Source organism: Oncorhynchus mykiss, chromosome 10 (assembly GCF_013265735.2).
Source record: "Oncorhynchus mykiss isolate Arlee chromosome 10, USDA_OmykA_1.1, whole genome shotgun sequence".
Taxonomy (NCBI): Eukaryota; Metazoa; Chordata; class Actinopteri; order Salmoniformes; family Salmonidae; genus Oncorhynchus; species Oncorhynchus mykiss.
In genome coordinates, this window is record NC_048574.1 from 8,810,492 (window position 1) to 8,830,175 (window position 19,684).

The 19,684-nt window shown below is 44.2% G+C and overlaps 1 protein-coding gene across 1 annotated transcript in view; it reads left to right on the forward strand.

Moving 5' to 3' along the window:
• Positions 1-19,684, forward strand: part of LOC110533321 (teneurin-2-like) — a 132,879-nt gene that overhangs the window by 49,401 nt on the left and 63,794 nt on the right. The window contains exon 2 of the mRNA XM_021617428.2: positions 10,809-11,091. Coding sequence (XP_021473103.2) covers positions 10,866-11,091 — 226 coding nt within the window. The 5' untranslated portion in view covers positions 10,809-10,865. The remainder of the gene's footprint in view (positions 1-10,808; positions 11,092-19,684) is intronic.

Genomic DNA, 19,684 nt, shown 5'->3' on the forward strand with positions numbered 1-19,684 from the left:
TTTGGGATATGAAGGCCCATGGCAAATATTTTCAGCCTCCTGAGCGGGAAGAGGAGTTGTTGTGCCTTCTTCACGACTGTGTTGGTGTGTGCGGACCATTCCTTAGTGACACTGAGGACCTTGAAGCTTTCGACCTGCTCCACTACAGCCCGTCGATGAGGATGGGGGAATGCTCGGCCCTCCATTTCCTGTAGTTTACGATCAGCTCCTTTGTCTTGCTGACATTGAGGGAGAGGTTGTTGTCCTGGCATCACACTGCCAGATCACTTACTTCCTCCCTATACGCTGTTTCATCAGGCCTATCACCGTCGTATCATCAGCAAACTTAATGATGGTGTTGGTCGTGTGCGGTCACACAGTCGTGGGTGAACGGGGAGTACAGGAGGGGACTAAGCACACACCCCTGATGGGCCCCCATGTTGAGGGTCAGAGTGGCAGATGTGTTGTTACCTACCCTCACCACCTAGGAGTGGCCCGTCAGGAGGTCCAGGATCAAGTTGCAGACAGAGGTGTTCAGTACCAGGGTCCTGAGCTTAGTGATGAGCTTGGAGGGCACTATGGTGTTGAGAGAGCAGTGTGCAATGCAATAGAGCTTGTGTCATTTGAGGATCTGTTGAGGCGGTATGTGAATAGGAGTGGGTCCAAGGTGTCTGGGATGATGGTGTTGATGTGAGCCTTTTAAAAGCATTTCATGGCTATAGATGTGAGTGCTACGGGGTGATAGTCATTTAGACAGGTTCCCTTGGTGTTTTTTTGGCACAGGGACTATGGTGGTCTGCTTGAAACATGTAGATATTACAGGCTGGTTCAGGGAGAGGTTGAAAATGTCAGTGTAGGCACTGGCCAGCTGGTCTGCGAATGCTCTGTGTGCGCGTCCTCTTAATCTGGCTGGCCCTGCGGCCTTGTGATTGGTAACCTGTTTAAAAAGGTTTTACTCCCATTGTTTAGATCACACATTTGTCCAGAACAGCTGCTCTCATGCATGGGTCAGTGTTGCTTGCCTCGAAGTGAGCATAGAGGACATTTAGCTGGTCTGGTAGGCTTGCGTGACTGGGAGGTTTGCGGCAGGGTTACCCTTTTTAATCCTTGATAGTTTGCATGCACTACCACATCCAACTAGCGTCAGAGACGGCGTAGTGGGGTTTGATCTTAGTCCTGTTTTTCTTCACCTTTATTTAACCAGGTAGGCCAGTTGAGAACAAGTTCTCATTTACAACTGCGACCTGGCCAAGATAAAGCAAAACAGTGCGAGAAAAACAACAACACACATAAACAAACGTACAGTCAATAACACAAAATGAAAAATAATAATATAATCTTAATCCTGTATTGACACATTGCCTGTTTGATGGCTCAGTATATATATAACTGTAATTGTCCTACAGTAGTAGTAGCTAGCGAAAACTACTGGAAACATACGATTTCTTTCACTCAAATCAGGTCAGTTTTGTTTTGCATTTGATGAAGTAGACAGGGAAAACTAAAAGAGAGGGCTTAGTAATCACGCTGGTCCACCCAAGTTACCCCTGAGGCTGTGCTCAGGTCTGCCACAGCTGGGCTGCTTCCATCCTTCCAAACTCACGGCTCTCTGAAAGGTAAAAATACTCTATCCTATCTCCAAGAACCTTTGCAAAAGGTCAAATAGATAGAATTGCTTAAGGCACACCTGAGCATCTGTGGGGGGATTAGAGATATCTTAGCCTGAAGTTTAGTACAGAGAAACTGTCTTGAATCATCAAAAGGAATTATTGAAACACTGAAAGGGAAAATAACATGTAGTGAGAAGGGAGAGAAACTTTCACTGCCACTCGATAATCAATCAGTGAAATGCCATACATGTTTATTGAGTTCTCACCTTGAAGTAGCAGCTTTAGCTCAATTAAAAGCCCTTTTTACCAGTCTGTCAGTTACATGACTCACTAGGCTCCAACAAAGACACTCTCTGTTATTCTGGTTCCCTAGCCAGCCTGCTATGTGTCTCTCTGTCTGTCTAGCCAGGCTACCTCTGTTCTTCCAGAGACTACCGGCAGTTTGAGTGCCTGAGGGCACATCACAGCTCAGTTGATCCACAGCAAATCCTCAGGTACCCTCTACCTCTACCCACTGGTCTCTTTCTATTTTGAGCTCTCTGCACCATAACCTGTCTTCCTCTCCTCCCCCCTCTTTCTTTCTCCTTCCTCACATCCACTTTCCTGCACTATCCCTTGTTTCCTGGCAGGCTGCCCACTTCCACATCCTCATCCACATCGTCTTCCTCATATTCTTCCTCTTCCACATCCTCTTCTACTTCCACATCCTCTTCCATATCCTCTTCCTCATATTCTTCCTCTTCCACATCCTCTTCCATATCCTCTTCCTCATATTCTTCCTCTTCCACATCCTCTTCGTCTTCTACATCCTCTTCCACTTCCACATAATTTTCCTATTCCACACCATCTTCTTCTTCCTCATCCTCTTCCTAATCCTCTTCCTCCCTGGTGCATGTTCTCCCTTTTTTCCATCTCCCAATTTATCCAGTCATTTCCCTGTTGGGCTAGCTCCTAACTCTCCCCACCCCTGTTGGGCTAGCTCCTAACTCTCCCCACCCCTGTTGGGCTAGCTCCTAACTCTCCCAACCCCTGTTGGGCTAGCTCCTAACTCTCTCCACCCCTGTTGGGCTAGCTCCTAACTCTCCCCACCCCTGTTGGGCTAGCTCCTAACTCTCCCCACCCCTGTTGGGCTAGCTCCTAACTCTCTTCACCCCTGTTGGGCTAGCTCCTAACTCTCCCCACTTTGGCTCCCCACCCCTGTTGGGCTAGCTCCTAACTCTCCCCATCATTGCTCCCCACCCCTGTTGGGCTAGCTCCTAACTCTCCCCACCATGGCTCCCCACCCCTGTTGGGCTAGCTCCTAACTCTCCCCAACATGGCCTCCCACCCCTGTTGGGCTAGCTCCTAACTCTCCACATCATGGCTCCCCACCCCTGTTGGGCTAGCTCCTAACTCTCCCCACCATGGCTCCCCACCCCTGTTGGGCTAGCTCCTAACTCTCCCCAACATGGCTCCCCACCCCTGTTGGGCTAGCTCCTAACTCTCCCCACCATGGCTCCCCACCATGGCTCCCCACCCTCCAAGCAGCCACAATTAAACCATCAGGACCCACAGGTGTCCGTCCTCAGCCAGGCATGGTGTGTCTGAATCACTGCTGGTATCACAGCTCTGGTCACAGTCACAACACCCTTTCAAATCCCTTTGTTTACAGGCAGATTAGGGCAGTGAGAGGTTTGCCCAATGTGGATTTAGGGATTAGTTTAAATGGAGTATGTGGATTGCTGCTGCCATGGTGAGCTCACAAGATTGTTTTTTCTCTTCATCTGGCACTGACTGGGGCCCGTGCCCATTTATGATGTTCCCTTTCCCTTATTGAACTGTATCTTAAATCCCTCTGTTGTTTACGTGCCACTTTCTGTGGAGGTGTGAGCATGTTCTCTTTCTCTCTCTTTCTCTTTCTCTCTCTCTCTGTCTCTCTCTCTGTCTCTGTCTCTCTCTCTCTCTCTGTCTCTCTGTCTCTCTGTCTCTGTCTCTGTCTCTGTCTCTGTCTCTCTCTCTGTCTCTGTCTCTCTCTCTCTCTCTCTGTCTCTCTCTCTCTCAAGTAAAACAGACACATAGTCACACACAAGTTTTAAAAGGATTAATGAGTCAATTAAGTCTCCGCTTCTTATCCAGATGCATGAACTGTTTTCAAGTCCCCATGTTTACATTCATAATTATGTGCTGGTATGATGTGTGTTCTTGTAATTGAGAGTAGACTGGCTTGAGGATCAATTTGTCCTAGAATCGTTGTGGTTAACAGGGCTCAAGTAATTATTGCGGGTTATTCCATTCAGTCCTTGTCTCTTGCTTAGGTTCCCCGATAGCAATGGAACTTAGGTTTAAATCAAATCAAATCAAATTTTATTTGTCACATACACATGGTTAGCAGATGTTAATGCGAGTGTAGCGAAATGCTTGTGCTTCTAGTTCCGACAATGCAGTAATAACCAACGAGTAATCTAACCTAACAATTCCAAAACTACTACCTTATACACACGAGTGTAAAGGGATGAAGAATGTGTACATAAAGATATATGAATGAGTGATGGTACAGAACGGCATAGGCAAGATGCAGTAGGTGGTATCGAGTACAGTATATACATATGAGATGAGTAATGTAGGGTATGTAAACATTATATTAAGTGGCATTGTTTAAAGTGGCTAGTGATACATTTCTTACATCCATTTTTCCATTATTAAAGTGGCTGGAGTTGAGTCAGTATGTTGGCAGCAGCCACTCAATGTTAGTGGTGGCTGTTTAACAGTCTGGTGGCCTTGAGATAGAAGCTGTTTTTCAGTCTCTCAGTCCCTGCTTTGATGCACCTGTACTGACCTCGCCTTCTGGATGATAGTGGGGTGAAGAGGCAGTGGCTCGGGTTGTTGTTGTCCTTGATGATCTTTATGGCCTTCCTGTGACATCGGGTGGTGTAGGTGTCCTGGAGGGCAGGTAGTTTGCCCCCAGTGAAGTGTTGTGCTGACCTCACTACCCTCTGGAGAGCCTTACGGTTGTGGGTGGAGCAGTTGCCGTACCAGGCGGTGATACAGCCCGACAGGATGCTCTCGATTGTGCATCTGTAAAAGTTTGTGAGTGCTTTTGGTGACAAGCCACATTTCTTCAGCCTCCTGAGGTTGAAGAAGCACTGCTGCGCCTTCTTCACGACGCTGTCTGTATGGGTGGACCAATTCAGTTTGTCTGTGATGTGTACGTAGAGGAACTTAAAACTTACTACCTTCTCCACTACTGTCCCGTCGATGTGGATCGTCGATGTGGAGGGGGGTGCTCCCTCTGCTGTTTCCTGAAGTCCACGATCATCTCCTTTGTTTTGTTGATGTTGAGTGTGAGGTTATTTTCCTGACACCACACTCCGAGGACCCTCACCTCCTCCCTGTAGGCCGTCTCGTCGTTGTTGGTAATCAAGCCTACCACTGTAGGCCGTCTCGTCGTTGTTGGTAATCAAGCCTACCACTGTAGGCCGTCTCATTGTTGTTGGTAATCAAGCCTACCAATGTAGGCCGTCTCGTCGTTGTTGGTAATCAAGCCTACCACTGTAGGCCGTCTCATCGTTGTTGGTAATCAAGCCTACCACTGTAGGCCGTCTCGTCGTTGTTGGTAATTAAGACTACCACTTAGGAGTATTTTTAGCGTTGCGTCTTTCCTACAACAGCCGACAATGTAACACACGTTTCCCAAAACACCACTCAGAGAGAACAGTGTGACGTTGGTACATGGGTCGATACTGATAGGATGGAAAGAAAGGCAGGGCTGCTCTCGGAATCAGCTTTCTCAATTCCAATCACCTTTAAAATTCTAATTATTTCACAATACTGATGACGTACCAGCTGCTAGAGAGACATTACCACCTACGGCTGCAAATATCGAGGAGGCTTATTCTAATGCTTACAGTAGCGGTGTGTGGGTAAAATCGCTGGGGAAGCCAAGCCAGGAAGAAAATAGCCATATTACAACCAATGTGTTGTAATAATTGCGTTGTTTGCTCTATAACCTGTTAGTTCATATGCATTCCTACCGTGATATATACCTCTAAGTCCGAGACAGTAAGAAGACACAATGGCAGAATAAACACACCTGTGTTTCATCACAAAACCGTAGAGAAACATCTCTCCGATGAATTCCACAAAACATATCGCATGTAACAAACAGTTACATGACCTACAGCATGGTCAAGAAAGTTAATGTTTTAGACATTTTCGTACTACTACACTATTGATTTAGAACCATGGAGCGATAGGCAAGTCGCAAGTCACAAAGAAAACAGGAGGTGCCTCCAATATTCCAGCACCATTTCAACTTTAACATTTCAACATCATCAACTCACCTATGCTTCTAATACTTTAATTTAGTCCAATCAACGTAAGCTAAATATCATATGGCTGTCCATGGTACTGATTTGTGTGTGTGTGTGTGTGTGTGTGTGTGTGTGTGTGCTCGCAAGAATAAAAAAAACATGTTGACTCACCTCACCTCGCCTCACTCACTTAGAAAGAAACACCAATGCCATCCTCTCTTTTATGTTGCCGAGGCTAACTGTCTAAAATGCCTGCTCGCTAACCTAACTTCCTTTCATGGGCAATAATGAACCAGCTAGTTAACATTTGCCTACTACATCTAGCTACATATTGAACTTCCATCCTCTCAGGCTAGAATCGCCATCAGTCCAAATCCCTATCTCCATCCATGTTCTAATTTAACAAAGGGACAAGTTTAGCTAGCTAGCTGGCCACTGGAGGAAAGCACCACAACGAGATGCAACAATTCCTGTTTTTTCTGTCAATCATGTTTGGTTTTTGATGTGATGTGATTGGTGTGAAGCCAAATCCAAACTGGCTTCCCTTTTTTCTTATTTAAAAAAAATGTGGTGCGCCAGAACCATTCACGGTTGAGCTCGTTCAGTTTATCGCAACGCTGATTGGCTATTATTTTATATATATGTTTTAGGAAGAAAGGACAAATCCTCGCTGGCTTCCCTTGCATTCAATGTTATGTGCGGCAACAACGTCATACTTTTTTTTTTGACCAGACAGCATCAGATAGATGGGCTACACATATAGAGACAGGGGGGAGCTGTTTCGTTCGCTCGGGTGCTTTCTCCGGTGAAATACGTTCAGCATCTTGCGAATTTAAGGAAAATGATAAAAAACAAAGAGACAAAATATATTTTTTTAAATTATTGTTTTTTTCGTTTGGGGGGGGGGGGCTGGCTTCCCTTGGCCCCTATGAATACACGCCACTGACCCAATAAAAATGAACGTTATTTTATTTAACATTTATTTTAGCAGGGAAATCCCATTGAGACCAAGTCTTCTTTTTCAAGGGAGCCCTGCCTGTACACAAATCATACAAATTTACGTCATTACGCGCGTTAGGCTACACATCAGCGTAACATTATATTGAGACAAATTACAGATGGTATCCGACAGGTATCCAAAATATAACTCAATTTATAGAACATTACATTTTTTCAATAAGAATGAAATAGGCATATTGTAGTCTATTTACACTGAGTGCAAAAAAAACATAAAGAACACCTGCTCTTTCCATGACATAGACTGACCAGGTGAGAGCTATGCTCCCTTGTTTATGTCACTTATTAAATCCACTTCAATCAGTGTAGATGAAGGCGAGGATACAGGTTAAAGAATGATTTTTCTGTCTCAAGACATATGTATGTGTGCCAATCAGAGGGTGAATGGGAAAGACATTGTATGGTAGTAGGTGCCAGGCACACAGGTTTGTGTCAAGCACTGCAACGCTGCTGGGTTTTTCCACGCTTAACAGTTTCCTGTGTGTATCAAGAACGGTCCACCACCCAAAGGACATCCAGCCAGCTTCACACAACTGTGGAAAGCATTGGAGTCAACATGGTCCAGCATCCCAGTGGAACGTTTTTGACACCTTGTAGAGTCCCTGCCCTGATGAATTGAGGCTCTTCTGAGGGAAAAAGGGGGTGCAACTCAACATTAGAAAGGTGTTCCTAATGTTTTGTCCACTCAAATTTATATTTTAATGCAGTCATCTCAGGTTTCATTTGAAGCACTTGTTTGTATCAATTGCAAAGACATTGACAACTTTGTATTTGTGGTAGTCAACTTTGTTCTAAAATTATGGGCAGTCACAGAGAGACGGATAGACCATGTGATTCTATGTTCTATACTGCTTGTAATGTGATGCGGGAGGGGGGTTAGCCGTTGGATTACGAGTGTTTTGAAGTGCAACGTTAATAACGATGGTTTTGGGAAAAAAAACTCTTGAGATTTAACGATGTTCCTACGAAGGTTCTTACGATGAACTTAGCCTTAAGATGCTTTTGGGAAACCGGGTCCAGGTTGAAAGCTCTTTAATGAGAACCCTTAGTGCACTTCATCTTGATAATTGCTACAATACCTCATATAGCTTCACGTATCCCTGCCTTTGATGCTTTTCATTCGGCTCTAACCTCTCCTCTATAATGCTGTTTCATCACTCTATCTCTCTCTGCCCCGAGGCTCCACCATGAGTCTCTCCTGGCTCTCAAACTGATCTTTGACAATCCAACATGGATCCTTTCGTCCTATTGAACACAATCCCACCCCTCCTTAATCTGTGACCACGAGCAAGGTTGGCTGGAGTCATACATAGTACATGAGAGACCTACATAAAAGAAACTGGCTTTTATTTGTCATCATGACTCTCTCCTTGTCTATTGTTGAGTGGGTTATTATTGTCAGTCCAGATGAGCGCCAGTGTTTACCACTTCACATGATGAGGCCTTTGTGAGTATAAGTACTGCTGGTAATCAATGCCCAGAGCGGAGATTCCTCTTGATTATGTAAACACTTCAAATAAAACCTTATTAAAAATATGGATCTGCCCACAGCAACAAGCACAGTCAGTGGAATTAAAGACATGCTCCGGAACTTTGGTGACTTCTAAATATTTTGAAACCTCTCCGCTTTAGGCTGGATGTGTCAATGCATAGTACATACAGTGGGGCAAAAAAGTATTTAGTCAGCCACCAATTGTGCAAGTTCTCCCACTTTAAAAGACAGGTGTCTTTTATACTGATAACAAGTTCAAACAGGTGCCATTAATACAGGTAACGAGTGGAGGACAGAGGAGCCTCTTAAAGAAGAGGTTACAGGTCTGTGAGAGCCAGAAATCTCGCTTGTTTGTAGGTGACCAAATACTTATTTCCCAGCATAATTTGCAAATAAATGCATTAAAAATCCTACAATGTGATTTTCTGGATTTTTTTTCTCATTTTGTCTGTCATAGTTGAAGTGTACCTATGATGAAAATTACAGGCCTCTCTCATCTTTTTAAGTGGGAGAACTTGCACAATTGGTGGCTGACTAAATACTTTTTTGCCCCGCTGTACATGCATAATCTATTAACAGAATTACTGTTTTACCTCAATTAACCACAAAATCCCATGTTTTGCTGCGCCCTTTTCCCTTGAACTTTCCCCCACGTGGGCCAGCCCCGTAGCAATTTAAGTTCTAGCCAATGAGCTTCAGCCCCTATCCATTTGATTTACAGCTAGCAAGATGCACACACAGCAGAGCGAGAGAGTGAGCAATGACGTGGTGCACATATCTGCACAGGTAGTGAAATGTTCGGGGACCACTTTTGGCTCATGAGCGCTTCTTTCAGAGTTACTGGCTAAAAAGTATACACAAGTACCGGAGAATCTCTTTAAGGGCTTCCACAATTTTAAAGTACCAACTCACTCAGAGGGTCCTTAGTTGTAAAAGTACCGGAGAATCTCTTTAAGAGCTTCCACAATTTTAAAGTACCAACTCACTCAGAGGGTCCTTAGTTGTAAAAGTACCGGAGAATCTCTTTAAGGGCTTTCACAATTTTAAAGTACCAACTCACTCAGAGGGTCCTTAGTTGTAAAAGTACCGGAGAGTCTCTTTAAGACGAAATGTTCAAAAGCTTCCTATGCAAAGCTGTTATCAATAGATTTGTCCTTGTTTTCCTGGAGACATGTGTAACTACAAAAAAGGGTTGAGAGAAAATATTTTTTTTTCTTTCATACACTGCTTATCGGTTGGTAAAGTGTAGCAAGGACAACTTAATAACAATCTTTCCAACGTATGTCTGTGAGCTTCAAACAATAGTCCTTTTGTTCTATCATTTTGTGCAATTCACTTGAACCTGTTGCTGTGTGAACGATTTAAGGTGGATCACAAAAAGGAATCTTACTGTTTTGTTCTAACAGAAGTCTACTGTTTACAAAAGAGATGCATTATGTACTACCTGCTCTTTGAGGCCCTAATTTCCTGCTGCTCAGTAGCTGGTGGTGGTGGAGGCCCTGGCTGGTTTCTGGCTGGGGTAGCACAGCCTCAGCCTAACAGACAGATGCAGAGTGGGCTGGTGTCAATGTGGAGCGTCTGGAAGGATGCCTCCTCCCTCCAGCAGAGCCTTCTAGCTATGATTCTCTCTCTCTCTCTCTCTCTCTCTCTCTCTCTCTCTCCACTATGTTAGTCAGAAAATAACTTACTCACCAAGTGATAATGAGCCTGAGACATGGTGAGGATCCCCAGTCCTCGTCCCTCCTGTTGAGACTGCCTGCTCGCTGTGTGTGTGGGGGGTAGAGTGTGTTCTGACTGTGTTTTGACAGTGTAGTCAGTCAGGTGTTGATAAGTGTCTGTATATATCTTTAACCTCAGCAGGAGATGTGGAATGAGACAACTAAATCAATCCCCATGGGGCTCTCATTCTGTCGACATGACTTCTCCAAAATAGACGTGCACTGTTAAATGCCTGTATGGTATATTTCTTTCCATTTCTTCAGAAACAGTTTGACTCTCACAGGCAGAATAAGGGATTATATCTCGTTGTGTAGGAGGATAGGTACTGAAGTTAAGAACCTTACCTAAGACAACACAGTTCAGTGCAGCATGATCTTAGTATTTTAGAAAGTGAAACGCTTTACTTCGGTGTGTCTGTTTTCATGCTCACTCTGCTCTCTCTCTCTCTCTATCTCTCTCTGTCTCTGCTCTCTCTCTGTCTCTGCTCTCTCTCTCTCTGCTCTCTCTGCTCTCTCTGCTCTCTCTGCTCTCTCTGCTCTCTCTCTCTGCTCTCTCTGCTCTCTCTCTCTGCTCTCTCTGCTCTCTCTCTCTGCTCTCTCTGCTCTCTCTCTCTGCTCTCTCTGCTCTCTCTCTCTGCTCTCTCTGCTCTCTCTCTCTGCTCTCTCTCCACCCCCACCCCTCCCTCTCTGTCACCCCTAACAGGTCAGAGCCTTGACCTGAGCCAATCCTCTAAGAGCAGCAGCGCCGGTCACCGTGGAGATGGACATGAAGGAGCGTCCGCACCGATCCCTGACCCGGGGCCGCTGCAGGAAGGACCTCCAACACGCCACCGCGTCCCTGCAGCCGGAGGAGTGCCGCGTGGCCACCCAGAAGTCCTACAGCTCCAGTGAGACGCTCAAGGCCTATGACCGCGACACGCACCTGCACTACGGGGGCTGCGTGGCTGAGCTGGTGTGCCACGAGCACCAGGAGTACGTCCGACAAGGTGAGCTCCACGTCTCTGTCTCCCTCTGACCTGGGATTTTTTTTCATACATTCCTCCTGTTTCACAGGGTCTTCCTATTAGCCGCTTGTCGGGACTGCTTTCTCTTCCGCAGCGTGTGTTTTTTATGATGGTTCACTGAAGGGAACCTCCCACAGTCTGAGTAATGATACTGGTCTCTCTTTTAAATCACCTACACTTCCACAAACTCCAAGCACCAGACTTACCTGGTCATCTGTAGTACTGTAGGATTTCACTCTACACCAGACTTACCTGGTCATCTGTAGTACTGTAGGATTTCACTCTACACAAGACTTACCTGGTCATCTGTAGTACTGTAGGATTTCACTCTACACCAGACTTACCTGGTCATCTGTAGTACTGTAGGATTTCACTCTACACCAGACTTACCTGGTCATCTGTAGTACTGTAGGATTTCACTCTACACAAGACTTACCTGGTCATCTGTAGTATTGTAGGATTTCACTCTACACAAGACTTATCAGGTCATCTTTAGCACTGTAGGATTTCACTCTACACAAGACTTACCTGGTCATCTGTAGCACTGTAGGATTTCACTCTACACAAGACTTACCTCGTCATCTGTAGCACTGTAGGATTTTACTCTACACAAGACTTACCTGGTCATCGGTAGCACTGTAGGATTTTACTCTACACAAGGCTTACCTGGTCATCTGTAGCACTGTAGGATTTCACTCTACACAATACTTACCTGGTCATCTGTAGTACTGTAGGATTTCACTCTACACAAGACTTACCTGGTCATCTGTAGTACTGTAGGATTTCACTCTACACAAGACTTACCTGGTCATCTGTAGTACTGTAGGATTTCACTCTACACAAGACTTACCTGGTCATCTGTAGCACTGTAGGATTTCACTCTACACAAGACTTACCTGGTCATCTGTAGCACTGTAGGATTTTACTCTACACAAGACTTACCTGGTCATCTGTAGTATTGTAGGATTTCACTCTACACTAGGATGAGCTGTCTTTTTGGGGGAAAGGGAAGTGATAGTGTGGAGGTTTAGGTTATTTCCAGTTAATAGCGCCAGTCCAACCTTGCTTTGGGTGTCCACAGGGTATGGATGATTAATTCTTCCTTCACGGGGCTGGACAAGCAATGACCCTTAACTCAGAATATTCAGTAGCTAACTGCAGCCTTTTCTTATTCAATTCCACAGGATACTGAACCCACGTGAAAACAACAACAAAGGCTTTTAACATCCCCGTCAGTCTGTCAATTAAAAACCGGGTGACAGATGCTGCTTAGATCGGATCCATACTAAAGCCCATCAATATTCATTTGAGCATGAAACCGAAATGACAGGTTGGGCCTGCTCCTACGTTGTAAAACTGTTTTTTTTTGTATGCCAGTGGTCACCAAGGCTTTCCTAGTCAATCACCAAACATTTCTTTAAAAAGCTCAACGTTGAAGCCTTCCGTTACTATTTTTATTCTCATTTTAACACCGTTTGCGGTAGGTTGATTTAGCTGCCCTGCGTGACGGTTAGTCGGAGTGTTCCCAATTGAAACCATTTCATGTGTCTAGAGGTACAAACTCCGCCTACCCGGTGGGCCCAGAGAGGAAGTCAAGTGCACCTATAGCCCGTCCGCTGGCCAATCAGGTAGCTCAGATCACATGGTCTGCAGCTTCCACAAGCCCACAGCGAAGTTGACAGTTGATAGTCGACTCTACTGTGTGAGATTTAAAAACTTTAAAAACCATGACTGGAGAGAGAATGCCAACGTAATACAGCAAAGAGATGCTGTTTTTAGGAGTGAGTTCATGTTTAAGATTTTTATTCGTAAATAAAAGGAGAGCCGCACACTCTAGGAGCTCAGATGCAAAAAAAATAATATATATATTTTTTATAATATCCAACCTTTTCGACAGCCAAGCCGTCTACATCAGGGTTTTCTTCTAAGATTTGACTCAAAATACCCTGGTATTTTTGAATGTATTTGTCACATACACATGATTAGCAGATGTCAACACTTTATTCAATAATTTTATAAGCCATAAAACGCGCTCCCCCTATCCACTCGCACTACCAGGTGTATCGATAGACTTGCGTTGTTATTAGCGCTTTGTCTTTCTAATATTTCATGTTCTCTCGTCATACGTGGTTATAGAATATATAGGAACGATAGAAATGCAAATGGAGGAGGTGTTGCCATGTATGTCCAGAGTCATATTCCTGTCAGGCTGAGAGAGGACCTCATGTCAGATGACATAGAAGTAATATGGCGACAGGTTCATCTGCCCCGACTAAAGATCATTCTCCTAGGAAGTTGCTATAGACCACCAAGTGCTAACAGTCAGTATTTGGACGATACGTGTGAAATGTTGGATAATGTATGTGATGTCAATAGAGAGGTATATTTTCTGGGTGACCAAAATATTGACTGGTTGTCATCAAGTTGCCCATTCAGAAATAATCTCTAAGCTGCAACCAGGGCCTGCAATCTGGTTCAAGTCATCAGTCAACCTACCCCGGTATTTGCAAAAACAACGGGAACTAAATCATCCACTTGTATTGATCACAATCTGCTCTAAAGTAGTATCCACACCCATCGGATGTAGTGGTCATTATACAGTACAATAGCCATATCAAAAAAAATATATATTAAAATTAAGAATAATAATTCCAAAGATCATACAAGAGGTTTTGCAATGATTCCTATGTTGAACATGTAAAACTATGTGTTGGTCTGATGTGTGTAATGAGGAACATCCGGACGCTGCACATATCAGTAACTGCTTCTTCCAGTTACTGATCTGCATGCGCCCATCAAATCAAATCTAATCCAATTTTATTTGTCACATGCACATGGTTAGCAGATGTTAATGCGAGTGTTTACGAAATGTTTGTGCTTCTAGTTCCGACGGTGCAGTAATATCTAAGGAGTAATCTAAGAATTACCCAACAACTACCTAATGACACAAATCTAAAGAGGTGAATGAGAACATGTACATGTAAGTATATGGATGAGCGATGGCCAAGCGGCGTAGGCAAGGTGCAATAGATGGCATAAAATACAGTTTATACATATATACATGTGATATGAGTAATGTAAGATATGTAAACTTTATTAAAGTGGCATTATTTAAAGTGGTATTGTTTAAAGTGACTAGTGATCCATTTATTAAAGTGGCCAGTGATTGGGTCTCAATGAGGGCAGCAGCCTCTCTGAGTTAGTGATGGCTGTTTAGCAGTCTGATGGTCTTGAGATAGAAGCTGTTTTTCAGTTTCTCGGTCCCAGCTTTGATGCACCTGTACTGACCTCGCCTTCTGGATGATAGTGGTGTGAACAGGCAGTGGCTCGGGTGGTTGATGTCCTTCATGATCTTTTTGGCCTTCCTGTGACATCGGGTGCTGTAGGTGTCATGGAGGGCAGGTTATGCGTTGTGCAGACCGCACCACCCTCTGGAGAGCCTTGCAGTTGAGGGTGGTGTAGTTGCCGTACCAGGCTGTACCGACAGGATACTCTCGATTGTTCATCTGTAAAAGTTTGTCAGGGTTCTGGGTGACAAGCCAAATTTCTTCAGCCTCCTGAAGCTGAAGAGGTACTGTTGCGCCTTCTTCACCACACTGTCTGTGTGGGTGGACCAGTTTGTGCATGCAGAGGAACTGAAAACTTTGTTTTGTTGTCATTGAGTGAGAGATTGTTTTTCTGACTCCAACCCCCCCCCCCCCCCCTGCTGTCTCGTTGTTGTTGGTAATGAGGCCTACTACTGTTGTGTCGTCTGCAAACTTGATGATTGAGTTGGAGGCGTGCATGGTCACGCAATCGTGGGTGAACAGGGAGTACAGGAGAGGGCTGAGAACACACCCTTGTGGGGCCCCCGTGTTAAGGGAGATGTTGTTTCCTATCTTCACCACCTGGGGGCGGCCCAACAGAAAGTCCAGGACCCAATTGCACAGGGCGGGGTTGAAACCCAGGGCCTCCAGCTTGATGATGAGCTTGGTGGGTACTATGGTGTTAAATTCTGAGCTGTAGTCAATGAACAGCATTCTTACATAGGTATTCCGTCTGGGCCATCAGCCTTGCTAGGATTAACACGTTGTACTGGCATTTTGCTTGTTGAATTGCCTTTCAGAGGGAATAACTACACTGTTTATATTCAGTTTTGCGCAAATTCCACCATCCATCCACGGTTTCTGGTTAGGGTAGGTTTTAATAGTCACAGTGGGTACAACATCTCCAATGCACTTCTTTATAAACACACTCACAGAGTCAGCATATAGGTTTATGTTGTTCTGAGGTTGACCGGAACATATTCCAGTCCGCGTGATCAAAACAATCTTCAAGCGTGGATTCCGATTGGTCGGACCAGCGTTGAATGTTTCTCGTCACTGGTACATCCTGTTTGAGTTTCTGCCTATAAGATGGCGTCGTGGTCAGATTTGCCGAAGGGAGGGGGCGGAGGGCTTGCCTTGTTCTCAAATTTGCTTTGTTAAAATCCCCAGCAACAATAAATGTATCCTCAGGATACATGGTTTCCAGTTTGCATATAGTCCAGCGAAGTTCCTTGGTGGCCATCTTGGTGTCTGCTTGAGGGGGAATGTACACAGCTGTGACCATAACTGACGAGAATTCTCTTGGTAGGTAAAATTGCCATTTGATTGTAAGGAATTGTAGATCGGGTGAGCAGAAGGACTTGAGTTCCTGTATGTTGTTAAGACTACACCATGAGTCGTTAATCATGAAGCATACACCCTCCTTCTTCCCAGAGAGATTTATCTCTGTCGGCATGATGCAAGGAGAAGCCCGGGAGCTGAACCAATTCCGACAACATATCCCGAGTGAGCCATGTTTCCGTGAAACAAATAATGTTACAATCTCTGATGTCTCTCTGGAAGGCAATCCTTGCACGAATGTATTCTACCTTGTTGTCAAGAGACTGGACATTGGCGAGTAGTATACTCGGGAGCGGTGGGCGATGTGCCCGTCTACGGACCTGACCAGGTGGCTTCGTCTGCCCCTTCTGCGGCGCCGTTGTTTTGGGTCGACTACTGGAATTAGATCAAGTGTCCTGGGTGGTGGTCCGAACAGAGGATCCGCTTCGGGAAAGTCATATTCCTGGTTGTAATGTTGGTAAGTTGACGTTGCTATTATATCCAATAGTTCTTCTCGGCTGTATGTAATACGACTTAAGATTTCCTCCGGTAACAATGTAAGAAATAATACATTAAAAAAACGCAATACTGCGTAGTTTCCTAAGAACTCCAAGCGAGGCGACCATCTCTGTCGGTGCCATGGTACTAAGGCACCGAAACTGACTGTTAGAACTGCCAAATCCCCATGGATAGATGATGAGTTGAAAAACTGTATAGCTGAGAGGGATGAGGCAAAGGGAATAGCAAATAAGTCTACCAACACAGCAGACTGGCAAACATACAGTAAATTGAGAAATCACGTAACTAAACAAAGAGAAGAAGAAAAAAATGGAACAAAGATGAATGAGAGTTAAAAGCTCTGTAATACTTTAAATGAAATTCTAGGCAACAAAAAAAACTTGTCTCTATCCTTCATTGAGGCAGAGGGCTTGTTCATAAGAAAACCCTTTGATATTGTCAACCATTTTAATAACTTTTTTGTTGACAAGATTAGCAAACTTAGGTATGACATGCAAACAACAAATGCTGAGCCTTTGTATTCATGCATAATGGACCAAATAATGAAATACAAGCACTGTAGTGGAGAGTTCCACAAAGTGGGAGTGGAAGAGGTGATAGGATTGTTGCTATTTACCTGGATGGTAAATTGCTGAGGTTGGTAGCGGAATACAAATCCATTTTGCCACATCTTCAATTTAACCCTAGAAGATGGTGTGTGCCCTCAGACATGGAGGGAGGAAAAGGTAATTCAGCTACACAATAATTGTAACGAATCTCTTCGTCGTCTCAGGGGGAGTAGGAAGGATCGGACCAATATGCAGCGTGGTAAGTGTCCATGTTAATGTATTAGACTGATCACACAAAACAAAATAATAAAGTGAACGGAAGAAACTAAACAGTTCTGTCAGGTGAATACACAAAACAGTAAACAACTACCCATAAATCATAGTGGGAACACAGGCTACCTAAGTATGGTTCAGAGACAACGAACGACAGCTGCCTCTGATTGGGAGCCATACCAGGCCAAAAGCAGAAATACAAAACATAGAACAAAAACATAGAATGCCCACCCCAACTCACGCCTTGACCAAACTAAAACAGAGACATAAAACAGGAACTAAGGTCAGGACGTGACAATAATAGTGGCAGCAGGTTGCCTAGTGGTTAGATCAGTGGGACAATAGCCGAAATGTTGCTGGTTTGAATCCCCAAGCTGACAAGGTGAAAATCTGTCGTTCTGCCCCTGAACAAGGCAGCTAACCCACTGTTCCCTGGTAGCCTGTCAATGTAAATAAGAATTTGTTCTTAACTGGCTTGCCTAGTTAAATAAAGGTTAAAGAAAATTGCAGAGCACCCTGTTAATGGTTCAAACAGCCAACCAATCAGCCTGCTACAAGTTCTTAGCAAACTTTTAGAAAAAAAAATGTGTTTGATCAAATACAAAGTTTTTTTTGCAGAGAACAAATGAACAACATACTTTCAGCACGCGTATAGGGAAGGACTCTCCACATGCCTGGCACTGACACAAATGAAGATGATTGGCTGAAAGAAATTGATAGTAAGAAGATTGTGGGAGCTGTTTTGTTTGACGTCAGTGCAGCTTTCAATGTCATTGATCATAACCTATTGCTAAAAAAAACATAGGTGTTTTGGATTTGTATCCTCTGCCTTATTATGATTGAGAGTTTTCGTTAATGGAAGCCTCTCTCATGCAAATTCAGTTGAGTGTGGTGTACCGCAGGGCATCCAGCTAGAGCCGTTTCTGTTTTTACAAATGACCTCCCACTGACCTTGAATAAAGCCTGTGTGTATATGTACGCTGACGGCTCAACGGATTTTAAATGGAAGAAGTTTGGAACCACCAAGACTCTTCCTAGAGCTGGCTGCCCGGCCAAACTGTGCAGCACGCATCACAATTATATGTTTGTTTTATGTTTAAATGTAACCTTTATTTAACTAGGCAATGGAGGGAAATGGTCAGTAACATGCATGTACATCTCTTCTGGCTCAAAGTTAAGGAGAAATTTGACTGCTTCACTCTGGGTCTTTGTGTGAGGTGTTGATGGTATCAAACTGTCTGTTCAAGAAGTTGGCACACAGTTCGGACACTCATCGGTACAACACAAGACATGCAACCAGAGGTCTCTTCACAGTCCCCAGGTTCAGAACAGAGGCTGGGAAACGCACAGGATTAAATAGAGTCATGACTACATGGAACTCTCTGGTAACCCAGGTAACATGACTACATGGAACTCTCTGGTAACCCAGGTAACATGACTACATGGAACTCTCTGGTAACCCAGGTAACATGACTACATGGAACTCTCTGGTAACCCAGGTAACATGACTACATGGAACTCACTGCCACCCAAGATAACTCAAGGTAGCAATAAAACCAGTTTCAAAAAACAGATAAAAGCACACATTACTGCACGAAGGGGACTGTGAAGAGGCACAGCCATTTTATGCAGCGCATTTGGAAAGTATTCTGATCCCTTCACTTTTTTTCACATTTTGTTACGTTACAGCCTTATTCTAAAATTGTTAACCTTTATTTTACTAGGCAAGTCAGTTAAGAACAAATTCTTATTTACAATGACGGCCTACCCCAGCCAACGCTGGGCCAATTGTGCACCGCCCTATTGGACTCCCAGTCACGGCCAGATGTGATGCAGGCTGGATATGAACCAGGGACTGCAGTGACACCTCTTACACTGAGATGAAGTGCCTTCGGGAGCCCCTAAAATTTATTAAATGACATGTTTTCCTCATCAATCTACACACAATACCCCATAATGACATCACAATACCCCACAATGACATCACAATACCCCATAATGACATCACAATACCCCATAATGACAAAGCAAAAACAGTTTTTTAGAAATGTTTGCAAATGTATTATAAATAAAAGACAGAAATGCGTTATTTACATGAGTATTCAGACACTTTGCTATGAAACTTGAAATTGAGCTCCATGAAATGTTTCTACAACTGGTTTAGAGTCCACCTGTGGTAAATTCAATTGATTGGACTTGATTTGGAAAGGCATATTTGGCATACCTGTCTATATAAGGTCCCACAGTTGACAGTGTATGTCAGAGCAAAAACCAAGCCATGAGGTCGAAGTAATTGTCTGTAGAGCTCCGAAGTCAGGATTGTGTCGAGGCACAGATCTGGGAACGGGTACCAAAACAATTCTGCGGCATTGAAGGTCCCCAAGAACACAATGGCCTCCATCATTCTTAAATGGAAGAAGTTTGGAACCACCAAGACTCTTCTTAGAGCTGGCCGCCCGGCCAAACTGAGCAATTGGGGGAGAAAGACCTTGGTCAGGAAGGTGACCAAGAACCCGATGCTAACTCTGACAGAGCTCCAGAGTTATGAACTCTTTGGCCTGATTGCCAAGTGTCACATCTGGAGGAAACTCTGCATCATCCCTACGGTGA